Raw genomic sequence first — 21,482 nt, 5'->3', positions numbered from 1 at the left:
TTTCTTCAGGTCTCTGTGCAAATATCATCTTTTCAGTGAAGCCTTCCCTAACCATCCATCATACAGGAGCTCACCTACCCAGCCCTGTTTAACTGTTCTCGATAGCACTTATTACCATCCAGCTAATTATATCTTTTCTGACTGTTCTTCTCAACTAGAACTAAAAGTCTGTGAGGGCAGAGCCTTGGTCTCTGCTTACCACTGTATGCCCAGCATCTAGCGCAGTGCATGACCCCTAGTGGGCACTCAGTAACTCTGTAGTGAAGTCTAAGAAGAAGCTATCATGGACTTAGTGGTGTTGCAGACCTGCCACTCCAGTGAGTCCCAGATCCCAGACTGATGAGCATTTTCAGTGCGTGTAGTTACACCACTCCTTTCCTCAGTTTCCTAATCTGTAACATAGGGATGTTCTTACCACGCAGGTTGTTGGTTTGTTTGTTTGTTTGTTTGTTTGTTTGGGGAAGATTAAATAAAATGTCCCTGTGAAGTGCTTAGCTCAGTACCTTGCCCATAATGAACTATAAATTGAGAGCAGTTGTTGCTACTGATACTCTGCTAGTTCTTATTAGAAGACCACATTTAATTGCTTATCCATTAGATTTTAAATTCAGCTGTATCTTAAACTTGCTATTGTGATAATAATGATAGTGTGGTTGCCAGAGGCGAGGGGAGGGGACGAAGGAGGGGGATTGGGTGAAAGCGCTCAGAAGTGCTCAGACTCTCAGGTGTAAGATAAATAAGTTCTGGGGATGTAATGTAAAATAATAATAATGATAGCAATACTAGTTATTAATAATAGGAGCAGTTATCATTTGAGTGCTTACTTAGTGCCAGGAAGTATTCTGTAAGTCAACACTTGTCAGTAGAACTTTCTGCAGTAATGGAAATGTTCTATATCTGCACTGTAAAAAGGTAGCCACTAGCTACGTGTGGCTTTTGAGCCCTTGGAATGTGACAGTGTGAGGAGCTGAATTTTAAATTTTATTTAATTTTAATTAATTTAGGTTTGAATAACCACATGTGGCTAGTGGCTACTGTATTTGCGTTTCAAAGCTCTAAATTCTTTAAATGCATTAATCCAGTTAGCATTCATGACAATGCAAAGGCTTTGGTAGAGTTATAGATGGGGAGATCAAGTTTCTGAGAGGTTGCCCAAGATTTCACAGCTTGTATGAGGCAGAGCTGGAATTTAAAGGTTAAATCCTTAGGTAATCTGGTTCCAAGGCACCTCCTTCATGTCATTCTCAAGAATTGAAGTCCCACAGGCCAAGGGCCAAGTTGACATGTCTGTGTTCTTGTTGCAGGGAAGCTGAGAAAGTGAATTTCTGGTTCCTGCCCCAGTGAGGTATCACTCATAAGGTGGGAAATTCCTCAAACAGAGGAAAGGTTCAAAAGATTCTAGACCAGTATGGCTGCTCAGCCTCTGTATATGATTTCCTTCCAGACTTAATCTTGCAAACCGTGCAACAAGAAAATGCTTCCTACTAACATATTGCAGCCCTCTCTCATAGAAGTGAAAAATATGCTCTGTCTTCCCCCCAAAGGGGGAAAGATATAACGTCTTAAGTTACTGTTTCCAAGTCTAGGATATTTGGGCCACATTTACTCCCTTATGTCCGTTCTGTTCCATTATGGTACTCTGTAACCAGTGAGCCACCAGCTTACTTTTTATAAAATGTTAGGAGGAAAGGAAAGGGAGAAATTAGTTAAAAACATAAATATGTACATGTCAGACCAAGGAAGAAATATGACGGGATACTTAGCTTTTCCTATTGGTCCTGAACCGTAGTTGGCATTTTAACTCCCTTCTCCAATACCCATTTCATGTTCACCCTCAACCAACCGAATGAGGTAGGTTTTTATCTGGCTATAACACCTAGGCTTTCGTTCCTGGGATATCTGTGTTCTTGATGGTTCTAACTGTATGGAGTTGTTACGGACTCTCATTATTTTTTACCACTAGACATGGCAAAACCAGGAGACAGTCCAGGTGCCAGATGCCCACCTCCTTTTCCTCACTCTGTAGCAGCAATCCTGTTTACGCTTGATAATTCAGATTCAGTGCCCCAACCAGTTCTGTAACCTCACTTTTTGTCTGTCTGGTCAGTGTCATGAGAAACTCAAAATTGCTAGATTGCTGTTTAAGTTTCCAAATCAGTGAAGGCATTTTGAGTCCCTTGGTGAAATCATTCTTCTCTTGAGTACTAAGACTATTAGACCAGCAGAACTCGAGTTGCAGCCATGGGAGAAGAAATGCAAGTTGGTCATTAGGTGTGATGAGGGGGAGAAGATTTACAGCTAATTCTACTTTCATCCCTTGGTTCCTAGGTCCATGTGTTCTTACTATCAGAGAAACAATGTCACATATTATTCACTGGTTACAGGCATCCTGTGGGACATTAACCTCATGAAGTGCTGTCTCCCAGGCAGCACTGGAACTGAATCTTCAGTAGATGATTTAGCATTTTAGGAGATCATCTTTCTGGATAATGGGGTACTTGGTGAGACCAGTATATCCCATTAGCATCAAGCCAGTGCTGTACTTTTGATTCTAAAATCTTGAGTGAGATACCATAATGATAAATAAGGCATTGAGTAATTCTGTAGATGACAGAGGCTTGGTGGACAGGAAAGGCAATTGCAAATTCAGAATAAGTGTCTTTTCATGTGAGAGCTAACAGATGGCCACTAAAGGTTGAGGATGTCTGCCTGAAGTCAAGTATGTTTTCATAAAATTAAGATGAGGTATAAAAGTTCATTCTGAGTTGGTACTTGGAGGCACATGCAAAGCAAAGTTAAGTTGAAAGGGGGTTTCTAACACAATTTCTAACAAACTTCCAGGGGGTGTTGGGATTATCAGCTGAGATGATGATGTCAGGCTTAGCAGGTGCCTGTCATAGTAAGCATTCAGGAAGTGTACAGCTGACCTTTGAGCAACAGGGGTTGGAAATGCAAGAGTCCACTTATACACAGATCTTTTTCAATCAATACACAGTTGGTTCTCTGTATTCACTGGTTTCGCAACCTGGATCCAATCAGCCGTGGATCAAAATTTCCATCTGCAGTTGGTTAAATCTGCGGAAAGGAAACCTGCAGAATGAGAGGACCGACCATACTGTGCCATTTTATCTAAGGGACTTGAGCATCCTTAGATCTTGGTATATGTGGGGTCTCCTGGAACCAATCCCCTGTGACTGCACTATTGTTTGTAAGGAAGTGTGGTAAAATCAGTTAGCTAATTCAGGGCCCCCCTCTTAGAGCTTGACTGCCCCTATTCATTCTTTCATTCTCTTCAAACAGTCCCCTGCCCCTCCCCCTCCTTCGCTCCCCCCACGCTAGAAAGGTCCCAAATGTGCAAGTCCCAAGGGAAAAAAAGAAAGGGGGTTTGAATGAGTTGCAGGCATCTGTCACTGACTCAGTATGACCTTGGGCAAGACGCTTAACCTGTGTGAGCTGCCTTTTCCTCACATCTGTCAAATTAGGATAATGACACTTGGGTGTATAAGGCTTTGAACCACTCAGATGAAAGATTTTGTGTGCAAAGTGTTTGTTAATAACAACAATAAAAATCCTCATCTCACCCTCCCCTCAGCATGACCTGTGTTTAAATGGAGCAGTGCATAAAAAGATTGCCTATGAAATGATGTCCTCTATATTTCTGTGGTTACATGCTCTCCTACCATCTAATACGTTTCCTTCACAGCACTTCTCACAGCTGGTGATAGTGTATTTGTTTGACTCTTTGAATAGTACTTCTTCCCTCCACTATACCCCAAACCCCATGAGACCAACAGGGACCAGGTTAGGCTGTTTACTATTGAGTCTCCAATGCCTAGCACAATGCCTGCATGTGGTAGGCATTTGGTAAATATTTATTGAATGGATGAATAAATGAGTAAATAAATAATGCATATTTCTATGAATTGTGCCCAGAGAAGGAAAGAAAGAGCAAACAACAACAGCAACAAAGCCCAGAGAGACAAATCAGAAGTTTGGTTCCTTTGCCCCCAGCGCCACCCCCCCTCAATATGGGAATCCTGTTACTGTACGGTATAAATATGTGACTCCTGTTGGTCATAATCTTATAGTGGGATTGGTGCCATGAGAAATTATTGGAGGAATTTTCAGCAGCATAAATGTTTAGTAACAGATGCACATAGATGGCAGGTTGCCTCCTTCAGCTGCCATCTGTTAGACAACTGTCTATTCCAATAGGACTGGTCCATTAGAACTAGACCAATGGCACTCTCTCACAGGTTTAAGTTTATTCATTTTCAATTTTTTTCTGAAAGGCTTGAAAGAGGAAAGATGTTTCCATGTCTGGTTGGCCGCTGCCCAGTACTGGTGTATTACAACACCTTGGCAAACTGAGAAGTCCATTCAGTGTGTCATAATGTTCAACAAGGAAGTGTTCCCTCTTTAGTGTTTCTGTCAGAAGTCAAACTATATAATGGCACTAGGAAACTCACTCAACTACAAATAACTGGGTCCAACAGAGTTCAGTGCAGATTGTGCAACTGACAACAGAAACGGGCACGAGATGAAGGGTATAATCCATGCTGGTCGTCATTAGCGTGTGTGATATATGTGTTTTTTTTTTTAACAGGGCAAAGGCAGAATAGTAAACCCTGTAGAAAATATAACGTGTCTCCATTGCAATTAGGTTATAGTCAGTGAAAGCATAATGATTCTTCGCCTGGACATGTCTTTCATTGAAAACTTTTCCAAGCTTTTTTGCTATATAAAGGTAGAGACAGTGTTGGCCTATATAAATTTACCCTGTGCATGACCAGTTGGGTTGGTGCTGTGTTGTAAGTGCTTAGCATAATGCCTGGTACCCAGTTGGGGCTCTAAATATTTGTCGAATGAATGTTCTAGGACCCGTTGAGGCAATTCTCTCTGGATTCCCATGAAAGTAGGTCCCATAGCCTTAGATCAGGCTGACTATGAATTAGAACGTGGAGTACTTAGCGTACAAAGCTTAGTGCTTATCACTTTTATGTACCTGTAATAAACTTCTAAAGGCTGTGTGCTTTCCAAAATGTAAATCAGCAGGTATATGTTATTTGGGGAGCTAAACATCTAACAGTGGCTGTTTTGGAGAGAGTAAATCCATCTGAGCCTTGGTTCAGTTACAAGAGTGACTAATTTTATACCAGATTCTCACATGATTCAAAAGTGTATGAGTGACTCAGCCCATTAATATCCTTAGTTCCTGTGATCTCCCCTCCCACTGAAATAATAGCTATCAGGCAATAATGATAACTGGAGGAGGAGACCTTGACTTTGCCCTGTGGCAATAAAATGATACACTTTGAGTAACTGCATATGTGTACAATATTGTTTGAAAGAAATGAAGTGTATTATCATCATATAAATATTAAAAATTTTATTTTAAAGCATGTTGAAAATAATACGTAGTTTCAGTATGGGTAAGGACCAAGTTTGCCTTTTGTTCCTACCATTATTTCTTTTCCTAAAACATTGAGCCTCTGTTCATAGGGACAGAGCCACCAGAGGTCTGACTTCATTGTTACAGTCAGCTCTGTGATTGCCTTCCTTTGCTGACATCAGAGAAATACTGCAGTCACAGGAGTGCTGGGTTCCAATTAAATGTAGCTAAACATTCACAAGTGATTTTGAGCTCAAACTGAGCAGTTAGTTGGAGAGTCTCTGGAACATTTGGCGATTTATGTGTTCTGTCCTATCACTGCTCCATGTTTTTGAAACAATTCATTCAACAAAAATCTGCATATTTTGGAGTCAGCACTTTGTGCGTGTGCATCTGGGCTCTTGCTAAAGTCCTCAGTGAGCCAATCATAGAGTCCAACGGACACTTCTCAATCCTTACTCAGCTTGACTTCAGTGCAGCATTTGACAGATCTTGAAATGTCCTAGACTTCTGGGACACTTTCTTTTGGTTGTCTTCTTAACTCTTGCACTTTTTCTTTCTAGGCTCTTCTAGCTATCCCATAAATGTGGTATTCTCCAGAGTTCTCTCCTTACTTCTTTTTTTTGTTTGTTTCTGTTTATTTGATCTCCTTGGTAATCCCATTCATTTCCATGGTTTCCATTAAAATCCATACCCTGATTTCTCCACGTGGGTGTTCATGTCAGTCCACAGAGCTGTGGGCCTGGATATCCAGCCACCCTGGAGGTATATATAATGGTAAACACAACAATAACACTTACTCCTCATTGACTGTTCTCTGTGACAGATAGCTCGTCAGTGCTGCATTGTTTCATCCCATCTATTCCTCTCCACAACACTGTGAGGGAAATACTGTCCTTATTTTCTATCTACAAGTGAGGAAATTAAGGTTAGATGCATGTAGTAACTTTTCTAAGGTCATTCAGTTAGCAGAAGAGCCTAACTGTTAATCTCAAGTCTAGAGCCCAAGTTTTTCATTAATTCTTGGGATCAGCATGTCAGAATGGAATCCTTTACTTTCCCCTTTCTTCCCCACACCCATCCTTCCCATTATTCTCTGTCCTATTTGAAAGGACCATATTTCATTCCTGAAGTAGAAGTCTGAGAATTGCACTAAACCTCCAAAGGTTGCAGATCACAATAGTACTTTGCTTTTTATGTCCAAAATATCTTGTCTGCACTAAACCGAGGTTTCAAACTCCTGGCTTCAGGCTGATGTATTGTTTGGACTATACATTGTTTTAGAAAGCAAAAAACAAACAAACAAAGGTCTCACAGAAATCTAGATTTGTAACTTTTCTTTAGAAACCTGGGCTTGCTCTCTCACGTGGCAGCAGTCATCCGGAGCTGCACAGCGGCTTCCTCTCACCTGGGGCTGTTGCCGGCTACTTTGACACGGTCCTCACCACTGCCTGTTGTCCTACACTTCTTGGGGGTTTCCTCAGATCCTTGCGTGTCCAGCCCTGTGGGCATTTATGACCTCTGGTGAAGACTATTGTTGTGCTTTCGCAGCTGGTCTTCTCCCCTCTCTAGTTTTTGCTCTAGTACTTGAAGGATTTTCTCAAATGAAATCTGTTACTTGCTTTCTCTTAGTGTTTCTGATTTGTGTTTCCCCACTGGCTTCTTCTCAGTCCACAAACATGTTGAAAGCTCTACGCTAAAGTTGGAAGGAAAGAGTAAGAAAATTTAACATCTACTGTGTGCCGAGTTAGACACAAACATGGTGTAATTAAGTCTCCATGGCACTGCCATGGGTGTTCCTGATTCCTAATGAAGGAGTGAGAGAAACCCAAGGCCTAGAAGGACTGTCCCCAGATCCACAACTTAGGGACCCAGACCTGCCTGATCCTGAGGTCCCTGTTCTTTCTCCTCCATCATGTCAGCTTCACTCCAAGCTACTGTTGACCTCCGTACAAATAAACAAGTGTCTTCTGCTGTCTCTTTCCCACGATCTGCTTCCCATCTCTTTCTCCTTCCCTTGCTGCCAGACTTTGTTCACTTGCTCACACGGAACTCTGTTAGTCCCTCTTTTCATGTCACTACAGTAGAATTTGGCGTCCCTGTAATTCACTAGTTCATCAAGGTCATTTGAGCACCTACTGTACAACAGATAGTACACTGGGCACCAGTGAAATAATCCTTGCCCGAGAGAAGCTTCGCAAGCTAGTAGCTTGAAACAGATAAATAGTTCCAGTGCAGTGTACCAAGTACCTGGTAATTAAATCCAGTGGTTTCTTTTTTAGCCCTTATCTTACTTAAGCTCTCTTGCATCATTTTTTCCAAAGGACAAGCATCTCTTAAGGAATTTTCTCTTTTCCTTTCTTCTTGGACATGCCTTACTCCTGGTTTTCTTCTTTGCTTTTTTTTCTTAAGAGGTCCTTTTGCATTTCTCTTTTCTTTTTTTCACATGCTCTCATTTTAATTAGTTGCCCATATTAAATGTTAAAAATCTTGAGGTCATTATCAGTTTCTTTGTCTTCCTCTCACAAAATGACTCAGCAATTCTGCTTCAAAAATAGTGTTACAGTTTGGTCGAGTTGCCAGCCCCTCTACCATTAGCTAACATAGTCCAGTAACTTCTTTCTCCCTTCCTATCTTAGTGCATCCTCTATGCTTTAACTACAGCCGTCATTAAAAAAAAGAAAGTTCTCATGGTATTATTATTTTATTCCTTAGAATATTTTAGTGTCTTTCCCTGCTGCCTATCAGGTCAGGCCTCACTTCCATAGCCTGGCTCCCACAGCTATTCACCACCCTATTCCCAATCAACTTTTCTGGTCCTCTCTCCTGTTTAGCTACAAAGCTTAGCACAGAGAGGGCACTCACTGGGTAAGTAGGTGGTACTTAAAAACCTGACCTTTTCTCTCCCCAGGGCAGTATTAAATTCTCATTCCGTAAGCATGGTGTCCGATAAGTTTACTTCTCGGTAGTGTCTGTCATTTAAAAATTATAATGGTGTAAAGATTAACAATCTATTGGGTTGGCCAAAAAGTTCATTTGGGTTTTTTTCCATAAGATGTTATAAGCTATTTTTAAAATTCTGTTTTCCAAATTCTTTAACCCAGTGTATGAACTGAACTGTGTTCCCCCAACATTCATTATGTTGAAGTCCTAACCCCTAATATCTCAGAATGTGTTTGGACATAGGGTCTTTAAAGAGATAATGAAAGTTAAAATGAGGTCATTGGGGTGCCTCATTTTAATCCAATGACTGGTCCTTTTAAGAAGAGAATATTTGGACACAGACACATACAGAGGGAAGACTATGTCACAGGGAGAAGATGGCCATCTGCAAGCCAAAGAAAGGAACCTCAGAGGAAGCCAACCCTGCTGTCACCTTGGTCTCAGATTGCTAGCCTCCAGAACTATGAGAAAATAAATTTCTGTTGTCTGAGTCACCTGGTCTGTGGTACTTTGTTATGACAGCCCTACCAAACTAATACACCCAGTGACTTAAAACGGAGGTTTTGGGCTTCCCTGGTGGCGCAGTGGTTGAGAGTCCGCCTGCCGATGTGCTCCGCAACAGGGAGAGGCCACAGCAGTGAGAGGCCCGCGTACCGCAAAAAAAAAAAACCCTGAGGTTTTGTGTCTTGTATCTAGGAACTTTATCCGTAGGAAAGTGATGGACTGAGGATCTAATAGATCCTCTCCTCCCATCTCAAATTTCCTTGAGGTATTTTACATTTGTCCTAGGAGAAGAGGGCCATCCTTACCTTTTTCAGACTAGGTAACACTTACGATCAACTAACTACTCGAAGAATGGCTTTTTTCTCTCTCCCCTTTTGGGATTATGTATCTATTTATCTTGAAGATACAAACAAAGCAGGAAACCATTAAAAATATAGTTTAATCCCCATGTATTGCATTGATTTAAACAGGTAATGAGCTTAGTATTTTCCAGGCTCTCATTTGATAGCTAGAGTACAGTAAGTTCTCTTTGCAGCGGATAGCTATGCCAACTGCAGCATCAAGTTTCCAGAGAAGATACTTGCCACGGTGAATTTATGTGCTTTAGAGCAGTTCTCTTGAGGTTCTGCTGTGGGGGGAGAAAGTACTCTGAATCGCTAAATTTGGTGTGTTCACGTTTTCCTAGTCATACTTCAGGTTGCTGTGTTGTCAGCCTCAAAATGCCTACCCTCTCCATCCCTCACCCCCGCAGTCTTCTACCCAGCTCCTCAGCTGTGGTGTAGTTGAACGAAGGAAATGAAGTATGCTGAGTGGGTTAGAGACTTTGTTGGAAGAGAACATCTGCATTTGTTGATAATCTGCCCAGATCAGATCTTCTCTGACCATTGCAGCTTAAATAACAATTTCATACTGATCAAAGGCCTTGAGAAGGTTCACCTGTATGCCTGCCTGTAATGTTCCCCTTAACATCTCAGGTGGATGTGAATTGACTTTATTTTATAAATCCAGAAAGAGAGCCCATAATTCTTTTTTAAAAACTCATAATTTATTTTCTGTATCTGTCTGCTGTGACCTCTTCATGCTGCTATCTTGAACTTGTTCTCTCCAGTGTAGAGCAGAGGATAGCCAGTCACCGCATATAGTAGCTCTTATTCTTGAGATATAAGGCATTATTGAATTGTCTTTCTACCTTCTCTAGCCAAACTGAGCTTTATTGTTTTTTTAGCCTTACAGGACTTGGTTTAGATTTTTAATTACATATAACTTGTCATTAAGGCCTCTCCATGTTTTTTCACACCTCTCTTTGATGGTGGATCCAGCACTGGTTGAGTTTCCTCAGTACAATGAGTAGACAGTCAGTTCCTACACTCTGTACTTTAAATATGGATTTAGGCATTTTTGTTTCATGCTAAATTTTCATTTTCGATTCAGCTAATTAAAATGCATAGCAATTGAACAAAAGAAGATTATCTAATTCTTTCCTCCATGACAAAAGCTAATCGGAGCAGAGGAATTGGAGATAGTCTTTTGACTTTGAATGGTAAAGCACAGTTCTTTCAACGTTTTTGCCTGTTTGAAAAATTTATAATAAAATATTGTGAGGGGTAAAAAAGAATAAAGGTTGAGAGTTTAGCCTTGAACAGAATAGGGAGGGACACTTTTTCCTTGTGGCAGCAGGTGGTGGAAGTTTAAGGTTGAAATCTTACCTGTTTTGTGAGGTAGGAGCCACTCTCACCTGCGGGGACCAGGGGCCAGAGAAGAGTGCTGAAGAGCATGAAGGATGGAATGAGCCCTCGGGAGGAAGGAGAGGGGACTGAACAGACCTAAGGAAAAGGAAGGAGCCATCGTGTTCAGGTGCTGGTGGAGGTGGAGGACACAGATGCACTGGTGTGAGATTTGTCCCCGTAGTTGTCTGGGCACAGCAAGCCAGCAGGGCAAAGAAGGCTTAGCTCAAGAAAGCAGCAAACTCTGGGGTGGGATGAGTGGTTTCCTCTGCTGCTCGCCAGCGCTCTGTTCTGGACGACCCCCGTCGCCCCTGGTTCTCTGTTGGGGCGATTCTGTTTTCTACCTCATTGTAGCTTTACTTAAATGAAATGAGAGAAAAATACTGTTACAAGACTGGGTCATTGTTAATATTTAACTGAAGTAATTTTATTGTCTTCCTCAGGTAAAAGAAGAACGTCCAGAAAAAATACCCAATCTAAAATTATTAGTGGAGAAGAAGTTTTTGGCTCTACAAAATAAGAATTCTGATGCAGACTTTCAAAATAATGAGAAATTTGCACAATTTAAACAACAGCTGAAAGAACTAAAGAAGCAATGTAAGTCAGCATGCTTTGCTTTGGTTTGGCTTTTTGAAACTAGGGAACTGACTGGATGAACAGTCCCAGAAATCTGATTTTATAGATTTCGCTTATCTGCTTGGCTTGATCCTCTTTCTAAATTGCTTTTTTATTGTTGTTGCAGTTCTGTATTTTGTCTAACTTTGGTTCACATCAGCCTGTCCATTTCTGAAAACCAACAGTTTCCACAAAGTGCTAAGAAAATTCCCCAGCAGGTAGAGAAAGTTACACTGTTATTGTCCCACTGCTGGGGAGGGGAATTGGGAAAATAAAACTGAAAGCTAGTTTGTTAAAATAACGGTGGTGTTTTTTCAAATTTTAAACTGCTGTGCCAAGCTGTAAAACAACCATACCTTGATTCTAGTTTTGCTGTTTTAGAGTAGCAGGAGCAGTGTCTTCTCAAATATGAGACCAGAATTCTCCTGATCCCTTCTATCTTGGTGGTAGTATAAATTCCACGTGAGCTTTAGATTTGTTGCCTTCCTAAGAAACTTTATTACACTCAGGTTTTTAGTGAACATAATTTTGATTTAAAAATGAGAGTGGAAAAAATTATTAGTTGTACCCAAAAAATCTTGTAGACAGTGTTGGCAGAAATATATATTTTCTATACAGTGAAGTACATATGTCCTCTTTCCCCCCCCTTTTTTCATATAGTCCACGTAACAATTTTATGTAATTTTATTGTTTTTACACTAGCATCAACTGTTGTTCTTTCTTTTAGGTTTGAGGCTCTTTTATTCCTCAAAGAATTGAGGCAAATAAAGTTTTTTTAAAGTTTAGTTTCATATCACCTTCATTTGTGCACGCACATGGAGCAGGAATGCATGATATAAGATATAAATTTACTTCGTGTTCATATTTGTACTTAGTATAGGGATTCATATTTTGAAATAGGCTTTCTTTTAAATATAAGCATTTTCTTTAAATTGATGCTGAGATCTCAAAAAATGACTGAGGAAGCTGCTTTACTTTTGTCTATTTTACAAATAACTTAAGTTTCACAATTGGGAATGTTTTGCAATCATGATGAGACTTTTGCTTTTACTGTAGATTTAAACAATAAGCACTTTTTCCCACATTTTAAATCCGTTTTTTTGTTCTTCCCTGAACAACACAGCTACCAAAATCTCCCTAATATAATTTGCACTGTTCCCCCAAATGGGTAATAATCCCCAAAACAGGTAATAATTTGTTAGTGCCTTTCTGGTCTTAAGATGCTAGGGAATTGAAGTTTTGGTCTTGGTCAAAATAGCCAAATGTATTTTATTTTTCTACTTGGAGCCAGTAATCACAAATTATGGCAGATTTAGCATCTATCTGATCATAATTCTTGATTTTTTTAGATATTTTATAATACAGATTAAAGGACAAATACCCCAAAATAGACATTTCTTCCCACTTTGTTATTGTTTACAAAGTTACTATTCCATAAGAGAAAACTGTAAAGATCTTTAGAATCATATACTCGCGTGAAAACACTTTCTAATTAAGAATATATAATTCAACAAAATGATTATTATCGGAATTATAGTTACTGTTTCTTTAACTCTCTCTAAAATGGGGGGTGAGGGAGAGGTTTCCCCAGGCCAGCAGTATACATCATTTGTCTGGACAGTTAAAACGTACGACAAAGTAAACTTATATTGAAAGAAGAGCTCCCTTATGTAAGGTGTCCTTACATGTGATAACACTAGAATTCAGACAGCTTTCCCTTTTATTTCTTCTAAAGTAGTCTTTTAAAAAGTTTTAAAGTCTCAAATGGTAGAACAAGCAAAATATTAATACTCTCTTAAGATGCCCTATAAGATGCATATACTTTACTTGCAAAATGTGATTTTTTGTGTGTGCATTATTATTAGCGTTATCAATTAAACTTGCACCATGCCTACTGGACTTCATTTCTTTCGATTTAACGCCAGTGAGGGTGCTGATTAGCACGGGGCCCTTACAGTTTTTGTGCAGCCAAGTCAAAGGGACTATGATTTATAAAGAAGCCAGTGAATCTGTTTATTTTGAGAGATGTTCTGAAGGCAAAGAATTAGAATGGTAATTTTTTTTTTTTTTTAAAGATTGGAAAAGACAAGCCAGGGAGAGACACTTGCATCTAGTTATCTATTGTGACAAAGGCTAAAGCGTTTTTATGGTCTGCACATAGCAGAAGAGTTCTTTCATGAAAATCACCCCACATTTTCACCAGATTTATTCTACGAGGACATAAATTGCATGGGGTTAAATTTTACCAAATCAGGATTTAATGAAAGAAATGCCAGGAAACTCTCAGGTGGGGGAAGTCGAGAAGGAGATTGAAATGAGGCGGTCTGCCAGGTGGCCTGACCTGAGGACGTGCTCCCACTCGGCCTAGGCGGCCCCGCCGGCAGGAATCCGTCCTCCCCGCTGTAGCTCAGCAGCCGGTTCTCAGACTGTCTGGTCTCGAGATCCCCTTACGTCTGACAGTTTACTGAGGGCCCCCCCAGACAGCTTTTGTTTCCATGGGTTATAGCTGTTGGCATCTAATTCAAAATCAAAACTGAGGAATTTAAAAAATATTAATCCACTTCAAAAAATCAATCATAAGCCCATTACATGTTAATACAAAGAACGTTATGACATAACGTTCATATATTTTCCAAACAAAGAAAAATTAGTGAGAAGATGGGCATTGTTTTCCATTTTTGCAAATCTCCTCAATTTCTGGCTTAATGGAAGGCAGCTGTATCTTCATATATTTGCTTCTGCAGTCAGTCTGTTGTACACTGTTTTGGTTGAAGCATATAAAGAAAATCTGGCTTCACATACAGGTAGTTGGACTTGCTGAAAGGATCTTGCAGACCACCTGAAGTTCTCACTTTGAAAACCACAGATTTAGGCCAGGGATCAGTAAATTATGGCCCATCGGCCAAATCCAGCCTACCCCCTCTTTTTTCTATGGCCTGCTAGCTAAGAATTTTTTTTTAGTATTTTTTAATTGTTGGGGGAAAATGTCAAGAGAAGAAGAATATGTGACGTGAAAATTATATAAAATTCAGATTTCAGTGTTCATAAATAAATTTTTGTTGGAATATAGACACTCATTCATTTACATGTTGTCTGTGGGTGCTTTACACTGTAATGGCAGAGGTGAGTTGTTACATCAGAGACCATTTGGCCCACAAAACTTATATTTACTATCTGGCTCTTCACTGAAAAAGTTTACCAACTCCTGGCCTAAATTAAAATCAGAAACAAGGGAAGGTTTTTGTTGTTGTTTTGTTGTTGTTGTCATTGTTTTAACTTCAGAAATTTTTCATAAATATTATGCATTTGTCTCAGGTATGTTCAGAGCACCTTGTGTGCCTGCTGTGTATGAATCATTGCAGCTGGTGCTCTGAGGTCAAACTAAGGTAGAGTCCCGGTACCCGGGGAAGACAATATATACAAATGTGAAATAATGTGAGAGCCATGGAAACAAATATCCAATCAAAAGCAAAGACAAAATGTCAAAAACAAATATTGGGTTGGCCAGAAAGTTCCTTTGGGTTTTTCCGTAAGATGTTATAGAATACTATATATTCCACAATATTATATAATGTGGGCCCTAATGGAGAGAGTCAGAATAGGAATGCAGATTTTATCTGTGTCAGTTGATAGGGGCTTTTGTGTGTTCCAAAAGATTCTGAGGCTGGGTTCAGGCCTAGCAGAAAAGAGTGTGCTGGAGGATTACAGTGGAAAAGAAGAGGAGCAGTACAGATATCTGGTATTTACCATCCCTAGAATATAAGGGTAACAGATACATGGTACTCACTTAAGAATATGCTTACTCTAAAGGTCACATACTTCAGTTGCACACAGTAAGGTTTTTTAGTAGTTATTTGCATCTTATGGATATTGCCAGGCATTCAGTCCATCTTGTATGCATAAATTATTTTATCCCTGGGTACCCAGTGTCCTCTGTATTAGAGATAATTATGTTGCCCCAACTTCACAGGATTATTACCAAGATTAAATGAGATAGTAGATCTTCGCAAACTCTGAAAGCTTACTTTAGACTTAAGTTATTATTGAGAAAGAGCTAGTACAGCATAGTGGAAAGGATATGAGTTTAGCAGCCAGAAGACCTGGGTTTGAGTCACTTAATAAGTAAGTAGCCTGGTCTCCCTACCAGGGCCACCCATTTTTCTTAGTTCTAATTCTTGGAGTCATGTAAATCCAGATTGTGATTGAAGATAATTTTTGTACTTGGCGGTGGTGATGAGAAATGAGCTAGGGAAAAATTTCACAGAAAACTATTTCCCTAAATGGTAATCATGCTCTTACTACCCCAAGTTGTAAAATAAACAATATGACTTGGTTTACGGCAGACAGAACTAGACTTTGTTACGTGAAATTATTTTCATTTATCTGACCAATGTGTTCACATAATGTTCTCTCTTCCTTGCCTCTTTTACCTAAACAGTTTACACTACTACAACTCATGGTCTCCTGCAATTTTAACGTCAGGAGAACTTTATTAGAATGTGCAGACACCTCTATACAGACACTTTCTCAAGTCATCAAGTAATCTTTTTGGTGTCCTTTATTCATTTACCCATTATATGATTAGCTTTAGTGTAGGTCATCAAGGCAGAAATTGAGGGCATTTGACCGTAATTCATACTTAGAAACCCTTACAGTTTAAGGGCTTCACTTTGTGTTCAAAATAGAATTTACTGTGAATCTGAGATCTTTAGTATTAAAATAAATTAATATGAAATGTAACTTTGATGGTACCTTTAAATGTTATAAGAGCGTGTCTTTTTTAATGCAAATTTGCTAATCGGAAGATGTTCACCACAAATTTAACCGTATATTTAGGTCATATAGGAGATATGCAGAATATAAGATACAGAGATATTTGAATCCATGAGTGAAACTCAGAAATCAATTTCAGGGATAATGATATCTGTATCTGGATATATCTATACAGACATAGGAATTTACACTCTAATCTTGTAATTATATGGGTTCACAAAATAACTGTGTACCTTCACTTGGAACATGCTCATTATAGCTCTCAAAACTGATAAAATAGGGAGTGGCCATTCACTTCACAAAAGGATTCACTCAAGGAACCCGTTAGATAGGGAGTTCTTAGGAACAGTAGAATACCTTTACTTTACTGTTCCTTATGGGTTGCTTACCCCTTCCTTCAGCATCTATTCAAAGCCGCAGTGTAGTTCCATCGGGTAGGCACTTCCGTGTTTTTTGCCTACTGCTGTATTCCTTGAGGTCTAGGCACATGGTATGTATGGCACAGATCCTTGATGGTCACAAGAGCCTTCAGGAGAACCGTCATATACTTGAGAGCTTAGGCTGTATTTAAAGGAGACCCCTGCCACCTGTGCCAGTCCCTTGTTGCTATGGGTGAGGGTGGACCCAGTGTCGCCAGATCTTCAGGTTCTTTTGGAAAATCCAGAAGCTTAGCTGATTATTTTTCAGTTACTAAATTTTTAAAACACTGTGCAAACTCAGTTTGCGATCTTTGATTTTGCCTTCTCATAAGACCGTTTTTCAGTGCCTTGTTATGCACTTAACGAGGGACATCAGCATTAATTTGGCCAATTAACAGTAGATGATTTCTTCAGAGAAAGGGATGGTTTTGCTTCAGCACACTTCAAAGTAAGGCCAGAATGTGCATTTGACGTCATTTGGGAATGTGGAGTAGAAACCCAGTGGATTCTCTTGAAAAGCAGGTGGAGATTTTATGGTGAGGGGCCAGGTATGGGAGTCCCTAACCCAGTTTCAGGTGAGCAGTGGAGGTATAGAGAAGATTAGCATCGTTGAAGATTGGGAAGTTGTGTGTGAGTTTTGAAGCCTGGAAGGAAAGAGATGAGGAAGAAACAAAGGTGGTGGTGCCAACAGGGAAAATGGTTGTGCCTAGAAATCCGTTGGATGCATTTAAACTACGCCAGGTGTTGATCAACCTGACTGAATCCTGATCCCCTTCAACCTGTAAGTTTCTTTGTTGTACAGCATAACTGGCTATCCAAACAACGTGTGTTGCTGGCCGGCAGTTAACCGAAGCCCAAGACCCTTTAAGTCAGGAACAGTTTCTTATTTATCTCTATGTTTCTTTTGTTCCTCATCTAATCAGAGCTCAGGTGATAGTTACAGAACAGAATTATTCAACTAGAAAAAGAGGGTCAGAACCTAGTTAAGGTAGTCTGATGATAAAACTTCTTTTCCCTTCAATACTGTGTCATCAGCAAAGAAGAAAAGAGGAGGGAGAAAATTAGCGTGCATAGAGTTGGGATCCAAAATCAGCAGCAAAGGTTAACAACTTTTATTGTCTTTGAAAATTCTTTATTTTTTAAATTACTCAGAAAAGACAACATACGTGACTCTGTGCTTATAACCCATTATAGTGATATGTTGGTGTAAATGTATAGTATATGTAGCAATACATAGATTTTACTACCATAGCAGCATAATGCTCAGGAATCGATGCTCACTTTTAGTGTGATTGCTCAGAACATTTAAGTAAATTTATAAAAATTTAAGTTTGCTGGCTCTTCTGTAGACATTTTTATCATCTCTGTGGCCCTCAGTTGATCTTCATTTTTTTCTTTGATGTTGATGACACCATCACCATTCATTTGCTGGATGACCATTAATTGCTGAGAAATGCTAAAAGTCGTAAGTTTCACAGCAGAGATTGACTTTTTCAGGCTGGATTGCATCCCTGGCCTGAGGACTCATGCTCATTGAGTGAAATTTATCCCTGTGCTGATGTTTCATTCTTTGTGTACTTGCCTCTCTCCCTCTTCCTCTTTGAGTCATTCAGTCTGACTCTTCTGTGGCTCTCTCCTCCCTTCTGCTTTCTTTGTGTTTCCCACCCCATACGGTTTCTCTTTCCTGTAGGTCTTTACTTATGTAAGTGGTAGCTAAATGCTACCATTCCCATCTTAATGATGAAGCAGCTTCAGAGAGATTAAGTGATATGCCCAAGGTTACAAAGCTAGTAAACAGTGGAACCAGAAGACAGGAGATACCAAGGGTAGAGAGAGAGTATTAGGAAGAGGTGTAACTGTCCTCTCTCTTCTGTTTCATAAAGTTGTTATTTCCTAGGAATTTTTACATTTTAAAGCAGATTTGAGGTACCAAATAAATAATTAGTGAAGAAAAAAATTAATTCAAATTAGATTGATTCTGTTGTGATAGAGTTTTAGTCAGGGCATTAAGCTATCAGGGAGCTCTTTGGTAGTGAAAAATTGGCTTTTCTACGTGTGCATTATAATAAACAATAAAGATGCCCATCTGCTCCGCCTTCACTCTAGATTTTCCCTGGTCCTTTTGGAAAATAGTAACATTAGAAGTAATAACCAGGCTTTGTATAGTGCCTACTACGTACGGCATTTAATCAGTGCTTGTTGAATTAATGAACAACGTACAGGCATTGTGGGAGGGCCTACCTATGGAAGGGGTATGGAATTTGCATACTTTATATACATTATTATTTCTCAGAAGGGGTATGGTATTTGCATACTTTATATACGTTATTGTTTATTTCTCACAACTCTACAAGAGAACTGTACCCATTTTGTAGATGAGAAAATATGCAAAGAGAGGTAATATAACTTCCCTAAGATCATAAGTGCTGAAATTCAAACCCAGGTTTAGGTGACACCAAAGTTCATGTTCTTTCCCTTATATACCACACCAACTCTTGAAAACACTTCCATGTTTTTTTCTCTTCTCTCAATTCAAGCATTTCATGCATCTCTAAAAATTGATGTGTCCTGGGTCTCCTGAGTAGTGAAGAGTTTGTTTGGGTCTCCCAGATTATAGATCTACATTGATGTCCCCTGATGACACTGATGGAATCTGTTTCACCTGGCTGAGAGAGAATCTCTTGCTTAGTCACTTCCATTTAGAGATCAGTGAGTAGGAATCATCTCAGGCATTATATAGTACTTTGTATGTGCTTGATATTGCCTTCAAGGTAGCCCCTAGAGAAACACGTAGTAGATGAAGCCCATTTTATAGATAAAGAAGTGTGACTCAAAAGGCAAGTGGTTTGGTCAAGGTCACAAAGTAAGTTACAGAGTGAGACTTGAAACTAGGTCTTCCTTTCCAGATCCCAGTAAATAGTGCCTAAGAATGCCATTTCCGGTGTGAACAGTTGCCGTGCTAGGGAGAGAGGAATAGGATATTTATTGCACCACAAGTTTAGAACAAATTCCATGAAATGTATTTCAAGCATAACGGCAATAATCCCATGCACATACATCATCCCTTTTAATCTTTGCGACATCCACGTGCGGGAGAGGAATGTGTGAAAACTGCAGGTTCTGTTTTTAGCAGACTGAATCCTGGAGGTGACATATTTACCCAGTGTCTCACAGTCAGGAGGTCACATGGATAACAAATACACCTCCGAGGAAACGGGAAGCTTTAGAATGAGAGATGGCTATAATTAAAGTTTTTAGGGAAGAAAGATTCAGTTATCAAGGGAGAAGTGAGTCAGCAGCAAGTTTAAACAGACTGTGAACTATGGGTGTTTCTCTCCTGGTGGCTTATTTTGAGAGAGTGTGATGCCATCCGTGCCCAGAAAGCAGCCCAAACCGAGAACAGGAGTAAATGTCCTGGGGACGATGCACATAATGCTTAAGAAAAGAATTGTCTTGTCCTGTGAAGTTATTAGTCCCTGAGGCTGGAAGATTGGCATGTTATAGTTGTTAGATTAGTATATAATGTGTACCCATCTGTAGCTGACACCCACCCCATCCCAGCCCCTGGCAACTACTTTTTTTTTTTCTTTTCTCCATATAGTTTTTACTTTTCCAGAATGTTGCATACATGGAATCATACAGGGTGTAGCCTTGTTAGTGGCTTTTTTTCACCGAGCAGAATGCATTTGAGTTTCGCCCACAGTTTGTTGTTGCATTGCGTTGCTGAGTAGTATTCCATCGTATAGATGTACCATAGTTCATCTGTTCATCTGTCCAGCCATCAGTTCAAGGACATTTCAGTGGTTTCCAGCTTGGGGCCATTATGAATAAAGCTGTTATAAGCATTCATGTACAGGCTTCTTTGTGAATATAAGTTTTAATTTCTCTTAGATAAATATCCAGGCATGGGACTGCTGGCTCCTATGGTGAGTATGCATTTAACTTATAGGAAACTGACAGACTGTTTCTGTTTTGTAAATAGGTTCATTTGTATCATTTTTTAAAAAATTAGATTCCAGGGGCTTCCCTGGTGGCGCAGTGGTTGCGCGTCCGCCTGCCGATGCAGGGGAACCGGGTTCGCGCCCCGGTCTGGGAGGATCCCACATGCCGTGGAGCGGCTGGGCCCGTGAGCCATGGCCGCTGGGCCTGCGCGTCCGGAGCCTGTGCTCCGCAACGGGAGGGGCCACAACAGTGAGAGGCCCGCATACCACAAAAAAAAAAAAAAAAAAAAAATTAGATTCCACATATGAGTGGTATTATATGATGTTTGTCTTTCTCTGTCTGACTTGCTTTACTTAGTATGAAGATGTCTGGGTCCATCCATGTTGCTGCAGGTGGCATTATTTTGTTCTTTTTTGTGGCTGAGTAATATTCCATTGATTATTTTAAAGTTACTTAAGAAACAACCAGGGGAAGATGGACATGCTGACTTCCTTTGCCCCTCCCTGGAAGCAGGAAATAAATCTCCCACTTGAAGGGTACCCTCCCTATACCAGAGGTCGAAGGCATCCTTCTCACCAGGGATAGGGAATTTAGGGCCAAGAAAGTTGTGTAAAAACACATTGTTACTCCTTCACTAACTTGCTACCCCAAGCCCAAACCCCTTTTACTTGTCAGTTTCTCACAGATTTATTGTTTCCTTGTCTAAAAGGTATAAAAGCTGCCTGCTTGGGTCACTTCTTTGAGTCTTATTTTTATAGATTCCGTACATACAAAATTAAATTTGTTTTTCTCCTGCTAATCTGTCTTATGTCAACTTAGTTATTAGACCAGTCAAAGAACCTAGGAGGGGAGAAGAAAAGTTTTCCTCCCCTACAGTACTTACGTGAATTACTGAAAATTAAGATACTTTCCCAGTATTTGTAAGTTTCTTTTGATCTAGTCAATAATCCTGTCTTATTAAGTTAGTCCATGAGAATTTATTCCTTATGCCTGTATGTTTGTTTATATTAATGATCAGCTTCTTAAGTGATTTATTAAATCATCTTTTTCACAGTCCTTTGTAGAATTTTCCTGGGGACTGATGTGAAATTTGGCAATATTTAATATCACAACTTTTTTTTAATCCCCTTTTGAAAAAATACCATGGTGACATTGGTAAATCTAAAGTCA

The 21,482-nt window shown here is 39.8% G+C and overlaps 1 protein-coding gene across 15 annotated transcripts in view; it reads left to right on the top strand.

Moving 5' to 3' along the window:
* NSMCE2 (NSE2 (MMS21) homolog, SMC5-SMC6 complex SUMO ligase) overlaps positions 1-21,482 on the top strand; it is a 232,010-nt gene that overhangs the window by 71,603 nt on the left and 138,925 nt on the right. For 10 of the 15 annotated variants that reach the window (XR_003683461.2, XR_008619526.1, XR_008619527.1 and 7 more), the window contains one exon: positions 11,007-11,160. Coding sequence is in view for 9 of the 15 variants with exons in the window: in XM_028500663.2 (XP_028356464.1) it covers positions 11,007-11,160 (154 nt within the window). In the remaining 6 variants the exon portion in view is untranslated. Of the gene's footprint in view, positions 1-11,006; positions 11,161-20,261; positions 20,297-21,482 lie in introns of all 15 variants that reach the window. The other 5 variants (XM_055091293.1, XM_055091290.1, XM_055091294.1 and 2 more) reach the window with 1 other exon arrangement.

Source organism: Physeter macrocephalus, chromosome 15 (assembly GCF_002837175.3).
Source record: "Physeter macrocephalus isolate SW-GA chromosome 15, ASM283717v5, whole genome shotgun sequence".
In the NCBI taxonomy this organism is placed as follows: Eukaryota; Metazoa; Chordata; class Mammalia; order Artiodactyla; family Physeteridae; genus Physeter; species Physeter macrocephalus.
This window is presented reverse-complemented; position numbering and strand designations above follow the sequence as displayed.